The 25,606-nt window shown below is 43.0% G+C and overlaps 2 protein-coding genes across 2 annotated transcripts in view; both read left to right on the top strand.

Moving 5' to 3' along the window:
* Positions 1–18,809, top strand: part of PLCXD2 (phosphatidylinositol specific phospholipase C X domain containing 2) — an 86,369-nt gene extending 67,560 nt beyond the window's left edge. The window contains exon 4 of the mRNA XM_055316054.1: positions 18,256–18,809. Coding sequence (XP_055172029.1) covers positions 18,256–18,280 — 25 coding nt within the window. The 3' untranslated portion in view covers positions 18,281–18,809. The remainder of the gene's footprint in view (positions 1–18,255) is intronic.
* Positions 1–25,606, top strand: part of PHLDB2 (pleckstrin homology like domain family B member 2) — a 217,746-nt gene that overhangs the window by 13,432 nt on the left and 178,708 nt on the right.

Raw genomic sequence — 25,606 nt, 5'->3', positions numbered from 1 at the left:
AGACAACTTTGGTAGGTAAGGTAAGGATTCCAGAATTTTAACTTTCAAGCCTGATTTTTTTTTAAAACAAGGCTGGAAAACTAGTTCACCTACTAAACTTTCTGTAGAATGAAAGATGATGTATAATAATTTTCATAATATGTGTTTGTTCCCATGAGTATTAAAAAATATACAGTGTAACAAGCTTTCACATTCACATCTATTATTTAAAGCAAAAGATTGGGAGGCACTTAGAAAAAAAATAAAGAAATAGAACAGATTGTATTTGCATATGGCAGGATTGTAAAGATAGTACATTAACAACATGATAGTATTTGAATACAGCAAGATCATAAAGATAGTACATGAATGATAGAAGTTTGGGGAGCAGTTTGCTAAAATAAATGACTTAATATATGATCTCTTCCAAATATATTTCCATTTTGAAAGAAGAGACTTGAAGGACACTGCAGAGCCAACAGGAGGAACTCACCGGCCACAGCAAGGCCAGGGCAAAGGCACCCTGGGACTATGGTTTGCGACCTGCCCCTGAAGCTCAGTTTCCTTTGCTCAGTCTCCATATTCCTCAGCCTCCCCATGGAAGCCTCTGCCTGTCTCAGCTTCCCAGAAAGAGCCTCCAGCAGGGAAGGGGTGTGAGAACCCAGGCGGACTGAGTAATCCCAATTGCCTACAAGTTCCATTTCTCATGATAACATAGTACATTTAGCAACCTGGCACGTGCTCTAGGTCCTTTATTTTTCCTTCCTCCTCTTTCTAATTCGTTTTTATTTTATTTTATTTGGTCTTGCTGGATTTTGCTTTCTGTGTAATTTCAAATCTTATTTGGAGTGAGGAAGAGTTTCTCTAAATAACATCAATGACATAAGCTCACTAACCAGTGGCCACACCAGGGCACAGGGGTTTCTGGTCCTAAATTGCTGGAATTAACTGCGTAGTCAGGGTTCTTGGTTCCACAGACAGATGCTAACTCTGCAGTAAGCAAGAAAGGAATTTATTGGAAGGCTGTCACATAGTTGATAGCAGGGGTAAAGAGGCTGAAGAGAAATGCAGAAGGAAACGTGGACGATAAGACAGCCGAGGAGGCATCACAGAACAGTCCGAGATGCTGTTGCACCCACCAGCGATGGTTCCACTGGCCACATCTGGATGCTCCCCTCCTTCCAGGGCACTGGCTGTCCTCTCTAAAGGCCTCCTGCACATTTGTATTCCTCAGTCAAGCTCAAAGTCGAGGGCAGATGCAGCTGGGGGCCTGAACTGGCAGGGAACTGGGATAGGAAACATCTGGTCCTCTAGGTTTGGGTCTCCTTATTGGGATTCCCTGAAATAGGAAGGCAGGGTAGGCCAAAACGACAAAAAGCCCCCTTCACTTGGTGACTTGGTGAGACCCTAGCAGAACACCCATGTCTCTCTTTATGCTCACCTCACTTCCCTTGTTAAATTTTTTGCAAAACAGAATGTTAGTGTTAGATTCATTACATTTACATAATATATATTTCCTTTTCCTTCAAAGTCAGACTTCAAACATGAGTTTCTCATTTAAAATTTTTGAGTCTGTTTTATTTGTACTTCTAAATAAACTTAGACAAGGCTGAGGAGTATTTCCTGTTAAATTCTATTGGGACATAAGTTTCAGATTACCTGTGAGTCTTTTTCATTTAAAAGAAAAATCCCTTCTGAGGATAAGTTCAAAGAGACTGAATTTTCTAATGTAATTAACCACCAACAATGTAAGATGCTTATTGCATGAATTCTTGAAAGAGATTTTAAACTGTGATAGTGCAAAACCACTGAACTGCTTGAGAACCAAGTAGATGTTTCTCGTAAATTCTGGTTTAAAAAAAAAAAATCCATGGGGAAACAAAGATATCTATTTTAGCAGTGCATGAAAGATGAATTATCAGTACATGAAAGATGATTTAGGGATATATAAAGAGTAATTAATATCAACTACAGGTTGATACTCAGCACCCAGTTATATTCACCAGCAAGATTTTTGTTTTACTGGATCTGACTCTACACCTAGTGATTACAGTAACATTCCCCATGTTTATTTTAATCTCCTTTACATTTTATGTCCTGGAGGGTGGTGGTGTTCAATTTAATTTGAACGATTTAATTTAATTTGTCAACCTATGTTAATTTTACAAGAATCCAGATCAAACTGCTGTGTAAATATGAAGTGCCTTGCAGTGTTTTTTGGTGATTAGGCTGGAGAAGTCACAGCTGAACTAAAAAATATACTGCCAGGGGTGATTTTTCATTTTTCTCCCTATAATTTTAATGGCTCCAATGAAAGAGCTGCTTTTCTTTAACAATAGTATCCTTGTTAAAAGTACTTTAAAGAGCTGTTCCACTACACTGAAACAGTCTAATTAAACCACTAATATAACAAAGATACCAGCACTTGCTAAATCCCAAGACTATAATTCCATCTCATGGCAGAATTTTTAAAGGTGATTTTTTTTCCCAGCATTTAGCTAGATTCCCAGTTGAGGGGACTGCTGTCCATTAGACATTTCTTTGCAGAGAAACATCATTAATGGGTGAGATTTACTACAATGGGATATTATTTTCCTCAACAGAGGCTGTTATTGAAACTGCATATTATCAAGGCAGCTGTCCGATTAAGTTTTTATAAAGGATTAGGGAGTTATATGAGTACCCAACAGCTGCACCAGTGAAGATAAAACCGGGGTTCCTGAATCGTATGTCTCTTGGGGTGTGCAATGAAATGATATATTCTTTACCCATGCAGCAAAATACTCATATTTAAAGGGAAAATTAAATTAGGAACAAAACCTCATTGATCTGAGAGCAAAACACTGTGTGAACACAAATGAAAGATGAATAGAAATATATAAAACTTTGCCCTCCTCTGGAGAAGTCTACCATGGTCTCAGTAGGTGCGATGAAAAATTTCAAAACACTAAGTAAAATTAAAGATGTAAGTAGAAGTTTGAGGCATTGAAGAAATTCTGTAAGTTAGTGCATGAGTCACTCCTGAAGAATACGGATATCTGCTATGGAATCTCAGGAGGCAGGAACACATCAGGGCCAGAGGTTAAAGAAGACAGTCGATGTTATTTATCAATGAAGACCTCTGGGAAAAGTCATCAGGATTGTCTGAAGTGTAATGTATAAAAGTTTAAAGTTACCCATGAGATCATCTTCTCCTCCAGGGGTCCCCAAACTTATTTGTTAACAAGAATCAGATGAGAAACCTACTAGAAATAAAATAAATAAATAAATAGCTAAATAAATAAATAATTTAAAATAAGAATAAAAATAAATAAATGAAATATATGGTGCCTTCCTCAGTCCTGTTGAACATATATGCCAAGGATTATGTGACCCTTCCTTTATTTAATTTTAAATAATGCTAAGCTGACTCTGAAGGCCCAAGAAACTATATTTTTGCCCAGGGGATTATTTTCAACTGGGAAGTTTAAGAAAAACTCAAGTCAACTTTGTATACTCATAAAACAAAACATTAAACATGTACTAAATATAAAAACAAACAAAAAAAACAGGGACAAAGATGTTTATGTGTGTTTGTGAATATGAGTGTGTGTGTGTGTGTGTGTGTGTGTGATCACCTTGAGGCAGAGTAGAGAGAGAAAAATGTGTGCAGGGTCTAGGGCCAAAGAGCTATGGCCCAGTGTCTTTCTCCTAATTGACCCTCCATAAATACCTGGTACTGGCTGAACTGAAAATGAAGCAAGAGAGACGTCTGGGGGGCTCAGCAGGTTAAGCATCTGGTTCTTGATTTCAGCTCAGGTCATGATCTTGAGGTTGTGAGATGGAGCCCCCAGTCAGGCTCTGTACTGGGTGTGAAGCCTGCTTAAGATTCTCTCTCTTTCTCTCTCTCTGCCCACCCCCTCTCTAAAAGAAAGGTGGGGGGCTTTTGGGTGGCTCAGTCGGTTGGGTGTCTGCCTTCGGCTCAGGTCATGATTCCAGGGTCCTGGGTTGGAGCCCTGCATCAGGTTCCCTGCTCATGGGTTGCCTGCTTCTCCCTCTGGACCTCTCTCTGCTTGTGCTTTCTCAAATAAATAAAATCTTTATATGTACATCTATGTAAAATAAAGAAAGAAAATAAAGCAAAGAACAAACCAGGTTGAAAGCCTCAATGATGACCTATTTATTACCACCTTACATTCAATTCATTTGTAAAATCTGTGTCGGAGACACAGGCATGCACCTAAACAGTCTCTTCTGGATTGTGTAGCAAGACTGAGTGAAAACACTCAGTACCTGGGAGAAATGTAAACACTGGGGAGGGAAAGAGATTTGAGATAGAGTCGAAATTTAAGAAAAGGAGATTCTAGGCTGTGTCACAGAGAACATATCCAGATGCTTATTAGATTGTGGTAGATTTTGCTAAAGCCTGTGATAGAATGAATAGTTCACAAAATAATTTTAAACTGGTTTAGAAGATCTTGAAGAAAGTTACTTAAAACGAGCCCAAGCCCTCAGCAAACCACAGAAACATAAACTGCCATCTGGGGGATAATCTCACTGTGGCGGGGTGGAGCAGATGACCTAATGCTTTCTCCACCAGCTCCCACTACGCATGCTCTGCTTCTCTCTGCCTTCCTCTGCCAGGGGCACTTTTTGAAACTTCAGTGTGTGTATGTATTTGCCATTTTTCTTTTTTTTTTTAATGAAAGAAAAGCCTGTACTTGTATCCTAGTACATTCTAAAATTCTTTTTGTATAGACTCCCACTTTAAAAAAAATTACTTATTTATTTGAGAGAGAGAGAGTGAGCAGGGGAGGGGAAGAGGGTAAGGAGAGAGAGAATCTCAAGCAGATTCAACAGTGAACCTGGAGCCCAACATGGGACTCAATCCTAAGATCATGATCTGAACCGAAATCAAGAGTCAGATGCTCGACTGACTGAGCCACCCAGGCACCCCCAGACTCTCCACTTTTTTAATATTGAATTTGTGAGGCACTTTAATAAAAAGTTGATTTGCAAAACAAACAGAAATAGTAATGTTTTATTTCCTGACTTTTTGAGTATATATATATATTTTTTGAGTATATATATATATATAAATATTATATATATTATATAAATATATAAATATATATTTTTTAATATCAGAATCAGAGCTTACTAAGAACATTAAATTGGCACTAAATTATTTTCAAACAAAATATTTCAAATGTGTTTTGTTGCTCTGGGTATAATTGGAAAAATGCATGCCTTGACATTTTGCACAGGACCAAATCCATGGGAAGGCTGAGTCAACAGGCATGACTTTACTAGACTCAAGATGCAACAAGTCACACTTTGCTAATGGGTCGTATCAGTTCGGAAACCTGGCCACCTCAAGCCTGTACACATCACTCAGGATGCCAGGATGAAGGCTGGAGAGTTCACTGTGAAGTTTAAGGAAAGAAAGGAAAAAGAAAGATGATTCCTTTTTAGAGCTGATTAGATTGAAAATGTAATTTTATATACATATAATTTTTCTCTGTTTTTAAAGATTTTATTTCTTCATGGGAGACACAGAGAGAGAGAGATGCAGAGAGATGGGCAGAGAGATCTCTCCATCTGTCTGCATCTCTCTCTCTCCATCTCTCTCTCTGTGTCTCTCATGAATAAATAAATAAAATCTTTTAAAAGAAGAAGAAGAAGAAGAAGACGACTGCCTGGAAGGAGCCCCATGCGGAACTCGATCCCAGATCCCAGGATCATACCCCGAGTCAAAGGCAGATGCTCAACTGCTGAGCCACCCATATAATTTTTCAATTACCTATTTATCCACATCTATATGTCTATGTCTATCTATACATGTAAATAGGCACTAGGGAATTTTTGTTTTAGCCTGTAAATTTACGTTTGTACCAGTTGAGTTTAAGATGACAAAAAATAATAATAATAATAATAATAATAACAGCTACTAAGTGCCAGCATTGGACGTTATCCAAATCAGTCTTCATAGCAACCCTATGGTTATCATTTTTCCCCCAATTTATGGGAAAGGAACCTACCTGTCATAGAGGTTAAGCAACTTGTCCAAGGACACACAGTTATTAAGAGATAAGTCAAAAAAAAGAGAGAGAGATAAGTCATATGTTGGACTCGGGCTTATCTTTTTCCAAAATTTTTATTCAAAATTTTCTGTTGTGATAAAAGTATTTCTTGTTGGTTCATAATAGCAACAACATGCAATCAATGAGGCAAGGGTCTCTGAGGCAGACAACGTGGTGTATGTGTAGAGGGACAACCATGTGAAGGGCCAATCTCGTCATTTTCTCGCAGTGGATTTGGGCTTCAGCCCCCACACCTCTGCAGCAGGGTCTCAGGAAATGTGTCGCTAGGCAGGGTCTCCACGTCCACCAGGTCAGGGGGTAACACAGCTTGTCTTCCTTCCCATGTTGCTAACCCACCTGCGTTCTTCAGGAAGTCTACAATGAATTCCAATAAGACTGGCTTAGCAACACAAAGTACTGAGCAAAACCCTTTTGAAACTCAAAAATAGCTTCTGGCAACAGAAACTAAGTTTTCATTATTTTTTTTCATACTTATCTTACCTTATTTGGAGAGGTAAGATGGACCCCAGAGACCCCCCTCAAAAACCAGGACTACCAAATTAGTGGTAGTGAGTCTTTGTTGAGATGAAAGAAAAGGCCCCACCCCAAAGATGCTAGCCACAGGTCACATTCATAACTGTAGTTTCCCTCCTCTGGCAGAGTTAAACAAAATTCCCTACTATTTTTCAATTAGGAAAAGCAGCATCTCAGATGACAAGAAAGGCTTTGGGAACAAACTAGCAAACTTGGAATAATTTGTATTGAGAGTTAGGCTTACGTGGCTGTTAAAAGGCAGATTTGTGCTGGACTGGGAACCCGTTTTACTCTGGTCTCCGGAGACGAACTAGAAAGAAGAAAATGCTATTTTCTTGTTTCTCCATCGTGCATTCAGTGTTGAGTTTCCCCACTGAGTGACAGACAGGACCGGTGAGCCCAAGAGGCAAAGCTTGAGTCAGAGCTCACATTAAAAACCGAAGCAGGGACACCTGGGTGGCTCAGTGATTGAGCATGTGTCCTGGGCCCAGGGTGTGATCCCGGAGTCCTGGGATCAAGTCCCATATCGGGCTCCCCAATGTGGAGAGCCCAGTTCTCCCTCTGCCTGTGTCTCTGCCTCTCTCTCTCTGTGTGTGTCTCTCATGAATGAATGAATGAATGAATGAATGAATAAATAAATAAAAGAAATCTTAAAAAAAAAAAAAAAGACCCAAAGCAATGATTTCCCCTACTCTCAGCTTTAGTTGCTTCACCCTCCGCGGTGTCTGTTGGGCAGGGTGGGGAGCAGAGGGGGCACCCGGTGCACTTGGCTCCTGCATAGCACTGTTCGAGCCTTCAAAACGAAGCACCTGGGGATCCCTGGGTGGCGCAGCGGTTTGGCGCCTGCCTTTGGCCCAGGGCGCGATCCTGGAGACTCAGGATCAAGTCCCACATCGGGCTCCCGGTGCATGGAGTCTGCTTCTCCCTCTGTCTGTGTCTCTGCCTCTCTCTCTCTCTCTCTGTGACTATCATAAATAAATAAAAAAATTAAAAAAAATATTAAAACGAAGCACCTTTGGAGTGCTAAATCCCAATCCTGCCATTCATCAACCTAGAACCACAGATTTAGTAAAACTTATTTTTCTCTTCTGACATGAAGAGTAACTTGAAGCTAAGCGCCCAGACTGGAAATGGAGCAAGTGGTTCCCAAAACAGAAGTGGGCTGTGCATGCACATGGGAGTGGATAAGCTCAAAGCCTCCTCATGCACGTTGATTCAGAAAGGAACGGACACTGTTGATGAAATTTATCACACAAGATGGGATTGCGAGCAAATCCTTCATCCTAAAAAGGACAGAAACCCAGAAAGGAATGACTGGGGAGAATGAGTCACTAGCAGCTGTTAAGAATCATAGGCCTCTATTCCTGATTTAACTCTCTCCTTTATCTGCCCCGGAGGCCCTTGGTTCTCAAACCTTGGATGCTCCGAATCAGCTCCGGGCTTGTTAAAATACGGATGGCTGAGCCCCATCTTCAGAGTTTCTGATTCAGTGGGTCCGGGTGGGGCCAGAGATCCCCACTGCTTGTGTCTCCTGGTGATATTGCTGCTGCTGGTCAAGGACACCCAATTGTAAGAACCCAGGCTCCAGGTAATACCCGTTTCAGAATTGGACCCAAGGGACCAAAACTAGTTTATCTACCTGGAAAACCAGCCCACTATTTCTTCTTCTTCTTCTTTTTTTTTTATAAATATTTTATTGATTTATTTGACAGAGATAACACAAATGGGGGGAGCCACAGGCAGAGGGAGAGAGAGAAGCAGGCTCCCTGCTGAGCAGAGAGCCCCATGTAGGGGCTTGATAGCAGACACTTAACCAGCTGAGCCACCCGGGAGCCCCTCAGCCCCCTATTTCTTAAAAATACCTGCCTTGTTAATCCGAAAGGAGCACTGCTAAAAGCTGGGATGAGAGGCCAAAGGAACATACTTTACCAAATGAGTAAAGTATGATGTCCCTATTCTAGGGGACATCCAGAGAATTCTCACCAGATTTAGCCTGGGACCAGAGCAATGTGGGCCACAGTGGCCTGTCCTTGGGGAGGCAGGATACAGTATCGGTTCACTGGTGCCAGACTCGCCTTAGATTTGAGACCCCAGTGTACCCCCTTAGGGGGATGAACTTGTTCAGTCACTTAGGATTTCTAAACTGCCACATCCTCACATATAAAACTGGGAAATAGGGGGCACCTGGGTGGCTCAGGGGTTGAGCCTTTGATTCAGGTCATGATCCCAGGGTCCTGGGATCCTGGAATCGAGTCCCACATCAGGCTCCCCACAGGGAGCCTGCTTCTCCCTCTGCCTATGTCTCCTCTCTCTCTCTCTCTCTCTGTCTCTCTCTCTCTCTCTCTCTCTCTCTCTGTGTGTGTGTCCCTTATGAATAAATAAAAGAAATCTTTAAAAAAAAATCGAAATAATACCACTGATCCCATCAGCTGGGAAGGATGAAATGAGATAATGTTTAGCAATCTTTAACATAGTTGCTCCCGTGTAAGAAGGCTTGGGGAAACGCTAGCTAATTAGGGACTGTTTAATAATATATAGCCTGTGTGCATAACACGTTTACTACATTCAACACATTTTGAGGTGTCTGTCTCACTTTCAGATATTAGAAACTGAGGCACTGAGACACTAAGTAAATATCTCATCTGGAAGCATCCTAGGGAGCTCTCGGAAATTAATGTCCCACGATGCCACTACTAGCATCATTCTCATCCCAGATATTTAAGTGTGATCTGATCCAGACCTTCTGGACAGCCGTCCCCAAGAACCTGGCCATACTCCTCAGGATTAAAGGAGGAGGTATTATTTCTCCTGGCCACCCCCCCCCCCACACCCCGAGTCTCACTCTGCCTTTTTTGGCCTACATGCTGCCGTATGTAGTTTGTGTCTGAAATGGAAAATTTCTGTAACACAATACCCAGCTCTGATCCCCACAGACTCGCTCAAGCTTTTTCTGTTTTTTTTTTTTTTCTCTTGGTTTGGGTTAAACTATGACTTCATATGCAAAAGGGAGCCTCATTTCCCAGTGTTCTCAGCAGAGTCATAAACATTACAGATTCAAAACCCTCTGGTTCCTAGGAACTCCAAAGAATTAATTTCACTTTTCTGAAAAAGCAGAGCAGTGACTGAGAAGTGAGAAGAGAAATAGGAGAATTAAAAGTACCTGCCCTTTTGATGCAGAACATGTGGCTCTGCGGCCAGTCCTCTTCTCCTGCTCCCCTCCCCCAGGGTGGGGGACCCCCAGCAGTCCCACAGCTGCCCCCAAGGAAAGACAAGAAAGCATGGCTGTCCTTAGCTAGACGACCTTGCCCGAAACTGGGTGTGTTGGACAATCAAGCAATGGAAAGCAAGGATTAGAGAGGATGGATTCACTGACCCCCTAGCACTTTTTCCTCCTAGAGCATCAACCCTCCACAAACTGTGTCTAATGCGGGCCTGGACCAATCTGAACAGGGCCACGGGTTTCCACCCAGCGATCTGCCCCCCTGACAAGCTGCTCTGGCCTCGCTGGCCTAGGGGCAGGCTGCACAACCTCTGGAGCCCAGCTGTCTGGCTTTTACGCCCAGCTCCGCCCCCTTACTAACTGGCTGGGTGACTTTGGGCCAGTTTCTCAACCTCTCCATGTCTTCATTCCTCATCCAGATATGGGGCTCAATCCCTACCTTGTAAGAGTTTACAAGGAATAAGTTATTTAATACATTAGAGAGTGTTTAGGAAAGTTCCTGGCACATAATAAGCTCTACAGGCATTGCTCTTACTATTATTATTACTGGTTCTACCCTAGGGCAAGTAATGGAGAAGTTCTGGCTACATTTGCTCAAGAAAAACAGAATGGCCTGATAGAAAGGAAGGAAGCAGTTTCATGTCCTGGTAACGGCACAGTTTGAGTCAGGCAGCCCTGAGTTTGACCCTTAACACGGCTCCTCGAGTTGAGTGACCTTGGGAGAGTTATGAACCTCTCTGAGATCCAGTTTTATGTTTATAAAATAGAGACAGTTGGGACGCCTGGGTGGCTCAGCGGTTAAGCTTCTGCCTTCAACCCAGCACATGATCCTGGAGTCCTGAGATCGAGTCCCACATCAGGTTCCCTGCATGGAGCCTGCTTCCCCCTCTGCCTGTGTCTCTGCCTCTACCTCTTTCTCTCATGAATAAATAAATAAAATCTTAAAAAAAAAATAGAGACAGTAACACCTACCTCCCAGGGTTACTGGGAGGATCCAACAAAGTACTGTTTGGGAAGCACTTGACCATCGTCAGCAACCAGGGAATGGGGGTTATTATATAGTAACTGGTCACAGAAACAAAGAAACCCATTAACTGCTGAAACCACTTAGCGACCACCGTGCTTGATTCAACAGACTAAACTAATTCCAACATCTAAGGTTCATACAAAAAAAAAATATATATATATATATAGGATAAAAATATATATATATATATTCCAACATCTAAGGTTCATACACCATATATATATTACATATATATATGTAAGCTTCTTGACTTAACAGTGGTTTGACTTAGGATTTTTTCACTTTATGATGGTGCAAAAGCAATACCCATTCAGTAGAAACCATGCTTCACATTTGGAATATTGAGATCTTTTCTCAGGCTAGCCATATGCAGAGCAATACTCTCCCCTGATGCTGGGCAGCAAAGAGCCACAGCTCCAAGGCAACCCCCCCGCCCTGTCCCCCCATTATGAGGGTAAACAACCCACACACTTAGAACCATTCTGGTTTCCACTTTCTGTGCAATTCAGTAAATGACACAAGATATTCAACACTTTCTTATAAAATAGACTTGGTGTTAGATGATTTGCCCTACTGTAGGCTAATGTAGGTGTTCTGAGCGCGTTCCAGGTAGGCCGGGCTATGCTGTGACGTTCTGTAGGTTAGAGTATCACACGCATTGTCGACCCAGGATATCTTCACCTTGAGAGGAGTTTATTGGGTCGCAGCCCCGTTGGTGGTGGAGGAAGTGCTGTATGGTCAGAGAGTACAGGGTACAGTAGCACAGCCTTCGGTACATTTTTTCTGTCTCTTGCGTTTGCTGTCTGCATTGATGAACCACTCATCACCCCTACCCCCAATTTAGCCTCTTTTCTTTATCAATCACTTTATTGTTCCAGCAAATGCCTTGTAGATGTGGATTTTGCCAGGTTTCATAAGGGAATTATGATGAAAGGACTCCCCAGACCTTGAGATTTCAGCCTCCAGAGGGTATGAGATTTTGTGATGAAATCAAAGTCCTTAAGGCATCCCGAGCAGGGGAGCAGGGGCACTCCATGTCAGAGAACACTCATTCTGTCGCCTTGTGTTAAAACCGTGATCCCAGAGGTGCCTCTGGCAGAGAATACAATAGAATGAGCACCCCCTGGAGTTGTGCAACAGCATAGCTCTGACCCCCAAACACAAGACATAAGGTCCACTTACTCAGACTTGGACTCTAACCCCCCTTACAGTTCATGAGTCAGACTCTGTCTGCTAAGCCTTAATTTATATTTGCTGAGGGAGAATGTGTTAATCCCTGGGTGATCTAGTCATGAAGAAGAATTGCAGAATCACCCATTCTGAGCGTTGAAAGACCTACACAGGTCATCAGACCAACCCTCTCCAGTGCCCCAGGGGAACTTGTCAGCACAGTTCCTTTTGCCAGGGGGAAAACCACTTCCCAGGAGTGTTAGAATTCCCCGACCTGTCATTCTCCCAGCAGGAAGGTGGGGAAAGCCAGGAGACCGCGAAGCACCCTTTGCCCTTGGCTGGCTCCACCAGCACCTCTGTTTGAAGGCTCCAGGTGTGATATGCAGGAGCTCCGGAAGATGGGGGAGAGTAGTGAGGTCACCACCCAAGGTGCAGTGAGAAAGAAAAGGATGAACTCAGACACCGGTGGAGGGAGATAATGGGAAATAATGACTCCAGGAACCCTAACCAAGCGGATGTTCTTCTGTTTTTATACTTTCCCTTGCCCACACCCCACTCGCTTCTGCCGCAATGGTATCCTAGAAAAGGCACTTTAGAGCTAAAAGTCATCGACAAAATCACCTCATCCTAAGGCTCCCAGTTTGCAGATGAGCCCCAGGTGTCAGGCAGTACGAAACATTCAGGATGGATGATTGATCCAGAAGTCACTTAGGCTTTCAGCTGCCTTTAAAAGGAGAGAGAAATGTATTCGGGTCAGAGTAAGTGGTATTCTTAACTCCGTTATATAGGTAAAGAAGCTGTTGCTCAAAAGTAAATGGTGATGCATCTCTTCTCTGGTTCCTCAAACTACTCTGCTGGGTTGGCCAAGGCATCAGGGCTTGAGCTAAAAACCAAAGCCCGCTTCTATCAGGCAGGGCCCTGAAATGGAAATGGATGGGGTGGGGTGGGAGGGAGAGACATGGTCCCATTCTTTGAGTCATGAGGTGGAAGGAAAGCCAGTCTCCAAAGAGTAATGTTGGACCTACCTTAGCATTTCATCATTGTTTCTTTCTCCGCACCCACATATACACGCAGGCACACAACCTGCAAGTGGGAAGAACAGGCATCTGGAGCGAGAACACTAGGCTTCTTTATATAATATCTGGGCCATCCTTCTCAATTTCACATTTTCTCCTTCTGTAAATTAAAGATTATGATAATGTCCTTCACATAGCATTGTTGTACCATAAAATAAAATAATTCAGTGTAACTGCCTTTTAAACCACAAAGTAGTAATCCTTAAGTAAAACTTTCTTAGCTAACTTTCTTAAGAATTTAATGAATGCTGAAGACCCTCACCAAAATTCCCACACATTGACATGAGGTTTTGCGTGAAGTTTCAGAGGGTTCGCAGAGCCCTCTGAAGACTCTGACTTAACACCTGCTCTAAAAGTGCTTACCAAATGTGGACTATTCTGAACAAATGCAGAATTTTCCCAACTTGGCATAAACTAGGGCACGACATTCATTTATTTGATAAATCCTTACCTGGCCCTTACTAGGAACTAGGCCTACAGGGGCACAGGCATCCTCATCTTTCAGGAGTTAACCGTCCAAAATGTGTATTAAAGCAGATGAGTTCCTTCGCATGCACTGTATCTGGTTGAGAAGGTCACCTCACTCTGGTACCCGCCTTCAAAGCCCCTGTCTGGTTACTCTGGTCAGTTGGAGGGCAGTGTGGTCACAGCTAATTTGAGACCAGAAACCTGTGTACAAAAATGTCAAGAGACATTTCCCAGCTCTGCAGAGGTGTTCTTTCCCCACCTGGGTGCAGACAAGCAGAGGGAAGCTGCGTCCAGCCTTGGGTGAAACACTACTCCTCACAGTCCTGGGGTCTCCTAGTAAGAACTCTTCATGCCCATAAAGGGACATCTGTACATATCTGCCATTCTTTCAAATTCTACTAAGTAGAATCTTGTAGGTTATTGCTGCCAAACTAGAAAATCAAATATTTCTGGTAATGTAAGCCCAAATTAGAAACAAGTATTTTCACTATGAGCAAAGTTTTTCTTTTTTCTTTTCTTTTAAATTCTTGCAATCTAAGGAATCATAAAAAAGCACATTTCCCTTATCTGAAAATGAGGATACTAATCATGTTCTGCATTTAGATGTGAGACTACCTGAGATTTTTTTTTTGCCATACTAATGCCTTTGTTTTTTAATTTTTTTAAATTTTTATTTAAATTCAATTTAGTTAACATATAGTGTATTATTTGTTTCAGGGGTAGAATTTAGTATTCACCAGTGCTCATTACATCAAGTACCCTCCTTAATGCCCATCACTCAGTTACCCCATCCCCCCACTTACCTTGCCTCCAGCAACCCTCAGTTTATTTCCTAAAGTTCAGCATCTTTTATGGTTTACCTCCCTCTCAGTTTTTATCTTGTTTTTCCTTCCCTTCCCCTATGCTCATCTGTTTTGTTTTTTAAGTTCCACATATGAGTGAAATCATATGATATCTCTCTCAGACTGACTTATTTTGCTTAGCATAATAAGCATAATACCCTCTAGTTTCATCCACGTCATTGCAAATGGCAAGATTTCATTCCTTTTGATGAGTGAGTAATATTCCATTGCGGATATATATATATCACCTTTTCTTTATCCATCCATCTGTTAGTGGACATCTGGGTTATTTCCATATTTTGGCTCTTGTGGACATTGCTGCTATAAACATGAGATATTTTTAATAAAGTGCTCAAAATGACTCCTGGTGCTTAGTGATAGCTCAACAAATGGTAACAATTATGGTTATCATGACCCCATTCCCAACAGCTGTATCCTTAGCTATTGCCAGAGGCCTATTGATTTTACCAACAATGAGAAACATGTTTTGTTTTAGCTGCTATTCTCCAGAATATCATTTTTAAACTCTGGCCACTAAATTTGTCTGCAGAGATGTTAATTTTTATGACTGAGACTTGATTTTTCCCAGTTGTGGATTGAGAGGTATATGAATTGGGTTTTATAAGGGAAGCAGGTGGAATTTGGGAAGAGTTAGTATGATGTGATATAGAGTGAGGCTTGGAAGTTATGTTAGAAGCAAAGAAACAGAGAAAAAGAGAGAGAGAGATGATTGATCCTCACTGGAGTGCCAGAAGACAATTAGGAAAAGGCGAGAGTAGCAGGCTGCACATGTGTGCACTTTCCCTTATTAGGTAATTAGAGCAATAAATTGTGTGAATAATATAAGTAATATCCAGGCCAATTGTCTCATTTCATCTTGGATGGTTTTTGACTAGAAACTGGATTACAGGAATAAAACAGAATTTCTGCACGGAGGGGAATGGGGAAGTGGTGGCATACACCGGGGCGAACTGACATGTCATCATAAAACCCTGTCCCATCACCCTGGACCCAATGGCTGACTTTCCTACGTGTATATTGTTTGTAGCAAGAGTTTTCCATAATGAAGTAAAGTTTTATTCTCTGCAAACAGCAGAGGAAGATTCTGATGCATTTGGAGAGGAAAGAAATGTAAGAGGACAGTTGGTGAGGGCCGTGGCACTGACAACATGACCTCAAGAGGGCCCTTTTCTGTCTCAGACCAAGCCCTAACCCATGAAGGAAAACACTGGAAGTGACCAGCCACAGGAATTCAGGGACTACTGGGGAGCTCACTCATCAGCAAACCGGTCTACCCCCACCCACACCCTCTGGTCTGGCCACAAATATGTGAATCAGTGCTGTGGCAATGCTAACAGACCCTTGCTGACCAAGTTCCATACAACTGCCAATGATTGAAGCATCCTCCTTCCCTCTCAGCACCCAAACCCTCCTGCATTCCTCGAGCTTGCTCTGCCTTGCCAGCTTAGTTTGCATTGTCTGGCTGGGCCTACGTGCAGAGGTCGTCAGAGACAATACTTAGATTCACGTCTGGAATGCTTCAACATACCATCAACCCAACTCCCACTCTCATTCTTGCCTAAGGGAGAGATCGCATATGCCCAAGGAGCCCTCTGGCCACCAACAAGCAATGTCTTCTGTCTTTAATTATGGGCCAAGGCAAACAAAGCCTTCAGTGAACCATGCTGCCTTCCTTTCACCTCTGACCCATGGTCAGACACGTGGCTGTGAGTGTTGCCAGATGGAAATTGTTAGATCCACATTTAACAGGACGTTTATTTGTGATCTAAGTGCAGTTTAGGTCTTGGGCTTGACTTTTGTTTAGTATATGAGGTCAGTCTTGTGTGTGAAAGCTTGTGTTTGGATGTGGCTTGGCCTATGGAAGAGAAAAGAAACTGTTCCCTCCAAGTTCCTCAACAAGCACCTGCGCCAAAAAGGAGGATGGGGAGGCCAGTCTGAATATTAGGGCCTAGTGGTCTGGGAAGGAGTTCAGTGCCCGAATAAACATTTGCACTTGGGTCCAAAGCTCTGCTCAACTGCACTGTCACACACCATCCTCTCTTCATATGCCGCCAATATCCTAGAGATTATAGACAACCTCTTTTATCTCACGAGACCCTGCCAACCAAACATTCATCATCTGTCCCTCCTCAATCTGAACATTTCATTGCTTTAAATCAAGGCCTGTTAGAGTTTCACCAATATATTCCCAAATAATCAAGCCAAAAGTGCCAGTGGCATGGGCAAGCCTGTGCCACCTCAGGGGAGAAGGATGCTGGAGAATTGGATTCCCTCATCCTCAAGATTTCCCAGGCCAAAAACGCACATGGAAAACCATACATACACTCTTAGCTTTCTGGATGGGCAATTCTGCCCATAACCTGCTGCTTTGGAAAGTTGTCCCATCCACTTCCTGTGTTTTGCTCCATATCTACACTGTGTGATCTCACAGCTCTGTTCAGTAAGTGTTTGGGCAGATGAACTCAAATCGATGAAACACACATGGTTTATACAGACAGAGATTAGGGAGCCTGCTGGCCAGGGTATGCTTGACGGGTGATCGCCACAAGTGTCCTCGTGGTTTAGAAGAGAAAGAGTAACCCATAGTTTTTTAGATTTTCATGTAATTTCACAAACCTGACTTCACCTTCAAGTATTCCAACATAGCATTTTAGAGAGAAAAGCGAGATCACCAATTCATAAGTGGCAGACTGGGGCGATGAGAAAGATGGGATGGAGCCACACAGCCGAGAATCCCTGGCTGCGCCCAGAGGCCCCTATCTCCCTCAGCAAAAGGTGCTTCCTCTGGGCAAGGTTCTCATTACATCATCAATGTATTTTTCCAGATACCAGGCCCCCTTGGGATGTAGAAACTGTCTGGGGAAACATTTATCACTCCTAAGCAGGAATTTAGATCTTTGTTTGCCCATTACATTTTCTTCTAATTTTCCCATGTGTATTTGTCTGTGTCTATGTACCCTTTTCCTTAGAGATTAGCAATTAATAAGACTTTGCGGATTTAGTTTGATATTTATTTGTTACTATTTTTAATGCAAATGTTAAGTGGATGTCCTTTGAGAATCTGATTTTTTTTTTCTTTTCCAGGAGCAATGATTCTCTTGGCTCAGGCACTCACACACGCACAAATTTACCAGGTTATGAGACTATAGAAACACATTTGGGAAAATGCTGGACAGTGTACAAAATACTTTTACATTATTATAGGAATACTGTGACAGAGCTCGTGTTACTGTACCCCCTCACAAATGGAAAACTGATTCAGAGTTATGAAGTGACCTGCTAGTATTACCTGGCTTCTATGTCACAGAGCTAAAACTAGAAACCAGAACTCAAAATCTGACTTCTCAACCCAGGAACTTGCCAGTATGTGCTATAAGAACTCCTTACGGAAGATGAGCAAAGAAAGGTAGTGTAAAATCCTAGTCCCAGCAGGCTAATCAAGGATCTGCTTGCCCACAGAGAAGAGCAGCCTCGGCACAAAACAGTAACTGGTGCAATTCCAGGAAACCAGAGTAAAGGTTGCTGAGGCCCTAGAGCAAAGACATAGAGCCTAACAGCCCTGTGGTACCTTGGACCTCTTCCCCAAGGCTCCTCGCACACCAGTGTGCACCTGTCCCTTTCTCCCCAAGTTCTGGGATAGCTCAACCCACTCAGATTGGTCAATCAGCAATGCTGGACCTTGAGAAAGAAGCTGCTGTGTTTAGGTAAATGGATTCATTTCCTAGAGTTGCTGTAACAAAATGCCATACACTGGCTGGCTTAAGCAACAGAAATTTATCATCTTATAGTGCTAGAGACTAAACTTTCTTTCTATTTTTCTTTTTCTTTTTCTTTTTTCTTTTTTTTTTTTTTTTAGGCTCGACTTTCAAATCAAGGTGTAGACAGTTTGGTTCCTTCTGAAGGCCAAACAAGGGAAAATCTTTTCCACACATCACTCCTTGGCATCTGGTGATTTGCTGGCTGACTACAGCGTTCCTTGGCCTACACTGTATCACTCCAATCTTGGCCTTCTTCATCAAGTAGCATTCTCTCTGTCTGCATGTCTGTCTCTGGGCCCAAAGTCCCCCTTCCTATAAGGACACCAGTCATTCTGGAATAGGGCCTACCCTATTGACTTCATCTTAATTTGATCATCTATAAGAATCTATTTACGAAGAAGGTCACATTCACAGATATTGGTGATTAGGATCTCAACATCTTTTGGGGAACACAATTCAATCCATAACAGTCAAGATAGTGTTTCTTCTTGAAAATCATCTCCTGGGGCACCTGGGTGCTCAGTTGGTTAAGCGTCTGCCTTTAGTTCAGGTCATGACCTCAGGGTCCTGGGATCGAGTTCTGTGTCGGGTTCCTTGCTCAAAGGCGAGTCTGGTTCTCCCTCTCACTCTGCTTGCCACTCTCCCTGCTCCAGCTCTCTCTCTGTGTGTCAAATAAATTTTTAAATCTTTTTTTTTTTTTAAAAAAAAAAAGGAAAATCATCTCTTTACTCTGAAACACCCATCCTTGACATACCTATTTTTGGTTTCATCTACCTCAAACACAACAATTAACTTCTTTTTATAAAGATCAACTTTATCCCATCGGGGTTTAAAATTTCTGTATCGGGCAGCCCCAGTGGCACAGTGGTTTAGTGCCGCCTGCAGCCCAGGGTGTGATCCTGGAGACCCTGGATCGAGTCCCATATCGGGCTTCCTGCATGGGGCCTGCTTCTCCCTCTGCTTGTGTCTCTGCCACTCTCTCGCTCTCTCTGAATGAATAAATAAATAAATCTTTAAAAAAATAAAAATAAAATAAAATTTCTGTATCTTGACAACTCTTTGGACTTAGTACAGAGTTCCCCCACCCCTACCCCCTAAAAAGACAAATGCTCTCCTAAAATGCAAAGTTGCCATCATTATGGGAATGTACGACTTCTCTCTTACTTGAACTATAAACTCTGTTCCCTCACATCATGGAGAACGAGTAACATACTTAAAGTGGATCAAAATCTATATTTTTATTGTTGTTGTTATTGTTACTGTTATTCAGAAGGAGACCTTGTACAGAGGAGAGTTTTCTCCAACATGACCCTGGAAAAGCTCTACATGTTGTATTTGCAGAAGGATTTAATGTTATATTTCCAATTGATTTTTAAAAAATACATTACTTTTGTATTTTCTATAGTAAAAGAAAGATTTTTTTTATGGGGGTGGGGGAGGAGGGAAAGGATTAAGAAGAAGAGAGAGAAGAGGTGGGAGAGGAAACCTCTGAAACGGTGTGTGTGTAAGTGTGTATGGCTACAGGTGCCTGTGATGGTGCATTTACCCCAAAGCTGGAAAATGTTGAGAAGCTCTGTCTGCTGTCTGGGCTCTGGGCTCAGAAGTGCCTGCATCATCCCTGTCCTAGCCAGGCCCTGGGAATGACTTGCTTCTTATAAAGAGTCTGTGCCAGGGACCCAGCCAAGTCTAAATTCTCTCTCTCTCTCTCTCTCTCTCTCTCTCTCTCTTTTAATTTGCATTAGCATTTTTTTTTTCAGCTCAAATTCACAGGTGAAAGTATAAGAGAACATCCAACGTAGCTTTCTCCTCAAAGGGCCTCCCCCTATCCTGAGAACGTCTCTGTTTGCCTTATACATCCGCATGCCTCGGGGAAGGACATGTGGGATCCTGTGTAGATCAAACACCTCTGATTCCCAGTAGAGCCTCGAGCGTGGAGGCAAACAGCTGCAGTAAGCAGATCGGTAGTGACTTTCTGGCTTCGGGGATGGAAGTGGTAAAAGTCAGGGAGCAGTCCTTGGTGGACACAATCGGGAAATCCAGGGCTCTGACGGCATCCCTCAGGGTGCAGTCTGAGAACCACTTTTAGCAGAATCAACTGAAAAGCTTGTTAATAAAAATGAACCTGGTTTCCCAGGCTCTGCTTCAAGCCAACGTCACCCAAACTTCTTGGAGTGGGGACGAAGGAGTCTCACTTTCATTGTTTCCCAGGTGCCTTCAACCCATGGGAAGAAGGTATGAGGCCCACTGCATGATCCAGATGTGTGTGAGCAGCCGAGGCTTATGTGAATCCCAACGTGGACCTGGCTGTCCCTTGAGGACCCAGAAAATCAGTGATTTCTCACACCAGCTTTAGGGAAAGCTGGATTTCAGTCAGGGCCTTCCTCAACTCCCGACATCTCTGCACAGTAGGCCTCTCTGCCTCAGGGCTTTCTCCAGCACTTGGCATACCCTCCATGCTGTGGATTGTTGTGATGTCGATTGTTGACCGAGTTTCCTTTTCAGGCAGACAATGGCTTATTATCTCTGTGGCTTTAGATATCCTTGCCTGGCAGTGCTCCTGCTTAATAAACCTTTGGTGATTAAATAAATAAACATAGCTGCTTCAGCCGTCAGGAACTTGGCAAGCAAAGGGTTTGTGTTTGATCTCAGTAAACTATTGGGATTTATTATGGTACCGGTTTAGGTTGAGGTCAGGTCTGATTGGACCTTTAGCTTTTTTCCTCATACCCCCCAACAGTAGAGTTTCATCACAAAGGCTACCCCCCATCTTTCTTTCTTTTTTTTTTAATGATGTATAGTTTGCACACAATGTTGTATTAGTTTCAGGTATGCAACACAGTGATCCAATTCTTCACCCCACTGTGCTCTGCTCCCACCTGTCACTGTGCAAATGCTATTACAACACCATCGGCTGTATTCCTTCTGCCGTGCCTTTCATCATGGTGCCCCATCCAGTCCATAACTGGAACCCTGTTCCCCCCTCTCCTTTCACCCATTTTGCCCAATCCCCCAACCCCTCCCCTCTACAACCACCAGGTTGCTGTCTGTAGTCACAGGTCTGGTTCTGCTTTTGCTTTTTCACTTGTTTTGTTCTTTGGATTCCACATCACCTCTTGAGTTGCACACTTGGGTCTGCACTCTCTTCTCACCCCTCATTCGAAAGGATACGTTGCTAACAGGTAGCAGGGAGGGGCCCACATGGCCATCATAGAGAGCTGCCCCCCGGGGTTCAGTGGCCATATACACTTAGTACCCAAGCCAACTCTCCACCTCACCAAGGCCAGAGGCACCAGGAGGACACGGCTCTCTGCATATTGCTGCTCCGAGGGCACAGGGAGCACAGGTTTCAGCAGAGAAGGAAGGCCAGTGCCTGGGACAGCTGCTCCTGCCTGGCCACAGCTGCCTCCCTGTGGAGCACCCCCGGGGTTGTGCTCCGGGACCCCCAGGGAGGCTCTGGTGGGGGGGGGGCTGGGCCACATCTGGCAGGAGGGCCCACTGCAGGAATGGGATCCACTGCAGGTGTTCCTCCGAACTCGCTCTCCTGCAGTCATGCCCTGACTGGTGGCCCCGCAGGGATGCGCTAGTGGGTTCGGAAATTAATAAAGTCAGAAAGAAACAAACAAACGCGATCACGAGGCCGGTGCTAACGAGCACTCTGTCTCCAGGAAACTAGTGGAGATCGGACAGGAAAACACTCGGGTTGAGAGTGCTGAGTGGTTTGGCACATCTGGCTCGAGATGTGCTGACTGAGGAAGTGCCAGGATCCGAATATGGGGGGGATTACGGGGTCCTGGGAAAGGGCACTGCCCCCCTCCCGGGGGGGCTCTTGGGGGGTTTTCAGGGCTTTTTTTTCTGTTTTCATCTTTAAAAAGAAAAGAGAAGCTGCAAGAGAGCTGACTTGAAATAACTGCAGTCATGTGTATATCCTCACTCTGGCACATTCTTTTCCCTGTTAACTTCTCTTTATTTCAAAGAACACTGTCAATTTATAAGGCCCAAACTTCATGGTGTTTTTAATTTAAACAGAGGGTTTTGCCAAATCTAGCCCTAGGAGAAATATTTTCATTCTCCAGCTCTCGTATTGACTCCACAGTTCGGGTGTGGTTTCACTCTCCAGTTCAGCAAGGATCCGGCTCAGAAACCAACACAGAGGATGGCCTGGAAATGGGAAAACACTGCCGATGCCTGCGGCCCATACGAGAGACAGGCCAAAGGGAGGGGGTTGCAGGAGCAGGAGAAGCAGATCAAGATTTATATTTGATAGTGCTATGTGTGGTATAAAGTAGAAGGTTGTACACCTAACAATTCCTGACAATTATGAGAATGGTAGCTATCAATTATCGAGCACTGACTATGGCAACAGGCTGCCCTGGTGGGGCACATCACCCTCCCAACAACCTTATGAGTAGATACAGCATCCCCACTATTTACAGCTGGAGCAGAGGAGCAGGTAGATCAAAGGGAGGTGGCTCGGCCTATCATCTTGCAGATGCATGGTGTGTCCACACCCTTAGGAAACAGGCTTCAAGAACCCAGGCCTAATCTCTTCCCCCCTGGAGATTAAAAAGATGAGTAACCCTGGAAGCAAATCACATGGAAGGGCATGTAGATGACAGTCTAGAAAGACCAGTGAGTGAGTCAAGAAGTAGGGGTTGAAGATGCAGAACGTGAGGGCTGAAGGTGTGACCTGAATTTGCGTTAGCCTGGAGCACGATGGTGGCAAAGAAAGGTCTTGGAAGGAAAGGGGCTGGGAAACTCCTAAATGACAGATTTGGCAGATTTTTGGCAGCGTCCTGCAGACCTTCTTGTAACTATACATTTTTTTTAATGTCATGCAATTCATATGCATGAAATCTGGTTTATCCTGAAGGTAGAGGAGGATAAAAAAAAAAGTTCTTATAAAACTGAGTATAATCAAATTTTGGCGTGAAATTTGACCCAGAGGATAATTATTTTAGATGTGTTTTTCGCTAACCAAGAAATTAGCAGAATTCTCGTATTTTTCTACAGTTGCAAGTTTAGGAACCCATTTATTTCTTATTTCCAAATTAAAGAGAACCCAGAATTCACACCGACTTTATGAAATGGGCACTCATTTCTCAAATAAGGTGTTTAAGTATGCCTCATTGCTTTGCTATAAAATTTGCCCTGAAAAATTCTCAGAACTGGCAGTGCAAACTCTAGAACACAGTTAGCTCTGTTGCAGAGATACTGAACTCCCCCACAGCAATGCCAACGGCAGGAGATCCTGAAGCATAGTGCAACAGCACAGAAAAAGCTCCTGAGCCAAGCCACATGAGTAACTAGAATGAGAAACCCCGGTGACTGCTATTTGAGAACTCGCTCTTGAAGAACAGGCCATATTTAAACATAGACGGGGGAGTTACCTGTACAGTTGGAATGTTGATGGATCTGGGCAAGAATCCCCGTTGTTATATAAACTTTCCCGCATTTTATTCTAAATCTTTGTCAATCAAGTGGGAGTAGGGAGGAAAGAGAAAAGGAAAAGGAAGAAGACGGAAAAGCAAAAGCTCTTTCTATAGTATGGTGGATAGGTCAACATTTCAAATTCTGGAAAGTCCCTTTCTACTCTTATACCATATTTCCAAAGCAGTTATGATTTATGGGCTTTTATATCTATATAACGAGCCAAATATTAATTTACTATCTTAGTTCACATTCCTCCATTATGCCTCAACCTCCAAGTTGATCCAGTTGGGATCTCCCACCAGCATTCTGGAAAGTCCAGCTTCCTGAGGGTAAATCTTTCCCTGCCAAATACTGAATCAACTGCACCCTATGTTAGAAAATATGAAGGAGGAGATTTATAATGATTCATACACCTGGATGGAAAACTCAAAGAATCTAGGCCAGCATATGAGTACAAAACAGCCACAGTTCACCCTTGATGTTGCATAGAACCTTCACCTTTTCTTAATTATGGGGAAGTTTAACCACACGCGTTGCCTTTACATTTGGCAACTGGCCCTGGAGCCAATGGTAATGATTATACTTCCTCCTTTCTAATCTTTCTCAAAGATAGGGATGCATTCCATCCAAAGGAGTTTATGCTGAAGACACTTAAGTACATTGCAAAGGAAATAGAAGATAGATTCTTAGCTTTAAAGAGCTTATGGTCAAGCTAAGAAAATTTGGAAAGTGCATACGGTTTAGGAACCAAAAACCCCCCAAAAAACCTCCAAAAGGCATAAAAAAGGGAAGACAGAAAGGTAAGCCAAGAGGCAGTCTCATGCAATGACACAGGAAGCCTAGACTGAAAGGCTTTGGCAGAGGCAGCGTCACATCCCATTGGAAGTTCTGAGAAACTGACTCCTCTATAAACACAGTGGTTCTTGCTAGTGAGATATCTCTACCATGCAACAGTATAAGGAACTCATTATTAAAATGGAGCCATTATGCTTTTCTAAATAAGGATTTAGGCTTTTCCCCCCTTTTCTTCCCTATAAAATAACCCAAAATACTCAGAATCTAATTTGAAGTTAAGAGCCAGCTCTAAAACTTAGTCTCAGCATTTACAGTATTTCTTTTCTTTTGTTTTCTAACAAAGGGACATTTAGGATGGTATCATAAATCAGACCACTCTCCTCACAAATGCAAATATTTAGAAGAACAGAAAAGCCAAAGGGGCTCTGGTTCCAGATTACCAGAAACAGCACTTTCCTTCTCTGTTCATCTTTATGTGATTTCTTTCGATGGCGTTCCACATTTCTTTTTTTCTTCAAAAGGATGCTGGCTTGTGGTAATCCTCACATGCATCATATTCTCAACTTGCTGTTTGATGCCATCTGTTTAACACAATAGAAAAGAATTAAGTGTCCTATCGCGTCAGCTGAATTCATCTGATCCCCCTCCAAGGAATATACGGCACTACTCTATGGGACAAAAATCAGAGGTGCTAAATCCTTCAAGTAGTTTCAGATGTGAAACACAGATTTTTATCCTGGTGTAGATGTTAGGTGTTCTACATCATTGCCTGGCCCTCACCCCAGGTTTTTCTGGTAAATGGACTAGCTTCTGGTGAATCCAGACCACTTGATGAGTCCTAGAAAGGATATTTAAGAGCATAGGAGTCAGCAGAGTCTTGTGGAGAGCTGTGGGCTTGCATGCCATCATGCAACCAAACTACTTCCCTGAGAGAGTCACATAACCCTTCATCTTGAAAATAGGGTTAAGCTATGTACCGCCCCTCAGATTCATATGCTGAAGTCCTAACTCACAGTACCTCCAAATGTGACCTTATTTGGAAATAGGGTCTTAACAAATCTAATCAAGGTAAAATGAGGTTCATAGGGTGGGTCGACACCAATATGATCCCTTGCAGAATGGGGAAATTTCAACATGGATACATATAGAGAGAAAACACCATGTGAACATCTACAAGTCCAGGACAGAGGGATGGAGGGAACAGACCCTTTTCTCACAGCACTA

The sequence above is a fragment of the Nyctereutes procyonoides genome, unplaced genomic scaffold, assembly GCF_905146905.1.
Source record: "Nyctereutes procyonoides isolate TBG_1078 unplaced genomic scaffold, NYPRO_anot_genome, whole genome shotgun sequence".
In the NCBI taxonomy this organism is placed as follows: Eukaryota; Metazoa; Chordata; class Mammalia; order Carnivora; family Canidae; genus Nyctereutes; species Nyctereutes procyonoides.
Note: the sequence above shows the minus strand (reverse complement) of the source record. Positions and strands in the feature narration are given on the sequence as shown.